The sequence below is a fragment of the Arachis ipaensis genome, chromosome B10, assembly GCF_000816755.2.
Source record: "Arachis ipaensis cultivar K30076 chromosome B10, Araip1.1, whole genome shotgun sequence".
Lineage (NCBI taxonomy): Eukaryota > Viridiplantae > Streptophyta > Magnoliopsida > Fabales > Fabaceae > Arachis > Arachis ipaensis.
Window position 1 is genome coordinate 703,352 of NC_029794.2, and position 3,360 is coordinate 706,711.

The 3,360-nt window shown below is 28.2% G+C and overlaps 2 protein-coding genes across 3 annotated transcripts in view; one reads left to right on the forward strand and one right to left on the reverse strand.

Annotated features, from left to right (window-relative positions):
• Positions 1-446, forward strand: part of LOC107622169 (SRSF protein kinase 2-like) — a 4,540-nt gene extending 4,094 nt beyond the window's left edge. The window contains exon 4 of the mRNA XM_016324059.2: positions 51-446. Coding sequence (XP_016179545.2) covers positions 51-374 — 324 coding nt within the window. The 3' untranslated portion in view covers positions 375-446. The remainder of the gene's footprint in view (positions 1-50) is intronic.
• Positions 1,833-3,360, reverse strand: part of LOC107621743 — a 4,443-nt gene continuing 2,915 nt past the window's right edge. For both annotated transcript variants that reach the window (XM_016323752.2, XM_021113909.1), the window contains exons 5-6: positions 3,145-3,313; positions 1,833-2,539 (exon numbers count right to left, since the gene is read on the reverse strand). In XM_016323752.2, coding sequence (XP_016179238.1) covers positions 1,908-2,539; positions 3,145-3,313 — 801 coding nt within the window. In that variant the 3' untranslated portion in view covers positions 1,833-1,907. The remainder of the gene's footprint in view (positions 2,540-3,144; positions 3,314-3,360) is intronic.

Sequence of the window (3,360 nt, forward strand, 5' to 3'; positions counted from 1 at the left end):
TAAAAGTTTTAATTTGTAATTCTATTAATATATATATTTTTTTCAAATAGATTGCTACTTCTGGGGCGAAATGTAAGGATTTCTTTGACAGATTTGGAGATTTGAAAAGAATTAGAAGACTAAAAATGTGTCCACTGAAGAAATTGTTGGTTGAAAGGTACAAATTTTCAGAGAAAGATGCCAATGAATTTTCAGAATTTCTTTTGCCACTTCTTGATCTTTCACCAGAGAAAAGGCCAAGTGCACAACAATGCTTGCAACACCCTTGGATCAAGGACATAGACTATGCTCCATTTGACATCATCAATAATGGAAATAGTCTTGAAAATCTCAATGTTGGCATGAGAAACCTTCAAATTGCTGTAGGAAAGTGAATCAATTGGAGAAAATTTCATAAGATTCTTTTATTTATTTATTTATTTATGGTTTAATTACTCTGTTGGTCCCTATAGTTTCGCAAAATTTTCAATTAGGTCCCTATATTTTTTTTCCTTTTAATTGAGTCCCTGCACCAAATTTTTTTTTAATTAGGTCCCTACACTTTTTTTCCTTTTATTTAGATCCCTATACCAATTTTTTTTAGTTGGGTCCCTATAAAATTAAGCCAATTACTACTAAAAGGGATTTAATTGAAAAAAAAATTAGTGTAGGGACCCAATTAAAAAGAAAAAAAAGTATAGAGACCTAATTAAAAATTTCACGAAACTATAAGGGCCAACAGAGTAATTAAACCTTTATTTATTTACTCACTTGCAAAAATGCAAAAATTTGGTGAAGAGTTTTGTTTTCACCCCGGAGATCTTTTTGACAAAAGTAAATGGCAATTTGTTTCTATATTGTTCTTATTATTTTTTAAGTATGAAAAATTCATGTATTCATTCAAAACAAGTTATTTTGTTTTTGTTCCTTTTTCAAAGTTGAGAAATGTATTGATAATACAATGATAAGAAGTTGAACGCTACATTTTGATATGAAACTTTAAGAAGATATGTTATATTTTATAATATGGTTTAATATGTTATTAGTGTTTATAGTTTTATTAAATTTTTAATTAGATTTTTATAGTTTAAAAATTTGTACTTGAATTTTTATGTTAGATATAGAAATTTGTAATTAGATTTTTTTACTTATTAAAAAAAACACAATAATTCTAAAATGCATATTTCTAAAATGTCCTATAATTCATCACACGTCAAATACTAAAATAAATATTTGGGTAAAGTATATTTTTTATCCTTAAAGTTTGACAAAAATTTTAAAAATATCCCTAAGTTTTATTTTGTTTCAATTTTGTCCCAAAAGTTTTCAATTTGCATCAAATATGCCCCTGACGGCTAATTTTTCAAAAAATTTAAGATCGATTCAACAACAATTTCATAAGAACAACCCCTCAACACAAGCAAATTAAGCATAATTTTCATGCATTATTGTTATATTGGTCTTAAATTTTTTGAAAATTTAGCCTCAGAGGGTATATTTGATGCAAATCAAAAACTTTTGGGACAAAATTGAAACAAAATAAAACTTAGGGGTATTTTTAAAACTTTTACCAAATTTCGGAGACAAAATATATTTTACCCTAAATATTTTAAAAAAAGTTTGTATTAAAAAAAGTTAGAAATAACTTAATTGAAATTAAAGTTTCATTTTAATATAGAATTTAATTACAAATTTTTAAACTATAAAGAGCTAAAAACTTAAATAAACATTTGATAAAACCATAAGAATTAACAGAGTAATTAAATCTTGAAATCAAATTCATAAGAGACATCAATGGATCAATCAATGAATTAAATGAAAAAAAAAAACTCAATAATATGATAGACACAACATTTCAATAAAAAATCTTAAAATTGCAAATGTACAATAAATCATTCTTAACAAATGTACAATTTTACCCCTCATATTTAAAATCCCATCATATCCTTTATGAGTTCTTCAACCAAATCATCACTAATTGAACATGCCATCTCCATTTCTAAGACATTATTGATCTCATCATTCATTAGTCCATACAATGATATGGATCCAAAATCTTGTGCCTTCAAACTATCAAATGAATAAGAACATGTGTTAGACATTGGAGGATACAATGAAACATGGATAATGTCCCATACTAGCTTCAATAGTTCCTTCCCACATGGTGGAGTTTGTATTATGCATGAATTATTGAGTTTCCTTCTGAATCTAGACATTGTCAAAGGTTGTCCAAGAACAATGGAAAGTGCCTCATTTAACAAATCAAGTAACATTTTGTGATCTAACTTGTTATCAATAATATTCTCTTTCACCAAACATTTCTTGTGAGATTCTTCCACTTCTTCAAAAATTGAGTTGGCTATAGGATTTGTAAATGTGTCCTCTTTTTGTAGGTATTTGTCCCATGATCCAAAGTAAAGTCCAGAAGCAACAAGAAGATCTCTTATATAAGACTCCGCCGGATCGAGTAGCCGTTCTATTTCGTACTCGGCAGATTTTCGCTTTGTTGCGAATTCTTCTGAGCTGTCAAACTCAAGTTGGCTTAGTTGCTTACTTAGTTCTGCCAATTCAACAAGAGAAGAAAACCATTGATGAAAATTAGAATTTCTTGTGACCTAAGGAACCAAAATTAGAATTACTAAAGTGAATTTGACATGAAAATTTAAGCCTAAGGTCTTACAAGCAAGGTTATAATCATCCATTTGAAGGAAATATGGAATCTAAAGCATAAAATATATGTTGATAGAATAAGAAATCTATGATAAGAAAACATGGATTTCATTTATCTCAATTACTGAACTGTTTATAATAATAATAATAAGATTAAATTACACAGTTGGTCCCTACATTTTCAGTAAAATTGCAAATTGGTCTCTACACTTTAAAAGTTTATAATTGGGTCCCTAAAGAGAATTAAAATTTGCAATTTAGTAATTTAGTCCCCGTCGTTCAAAAAGTATTTGATTTAACAGAATATTCTCAGTATATTCTAAGAATATTCTGTTAAATCAACACTTTTTGACCGGCCGGGACTAAATTACAAATTTTAATTCTCTTTAGGGACCCAATTACAAACTTTTAAAGTGTAGGGACCAATTTGCAATTTCACTGAAAGTATAGGGACTAACCGTGTAATTTAACCTAATAATAATCATTGTCCCCCACCATTTAAATCAGAGTTGATATCTCCATAAACCTGTGGCATAATGCTATCATCTACTGAAGATACACTTGGAGTTGAAATTGGACTTAAAATTGCACTCTGCCTCCAAAGTTCTTCATGAACACTGCTACACATAGATGCAGGACTAGGAGGAACCTCAGTGAAATTATCCTAAATATCATATATATATAACAGAAAATATGATGATTAATTAGATA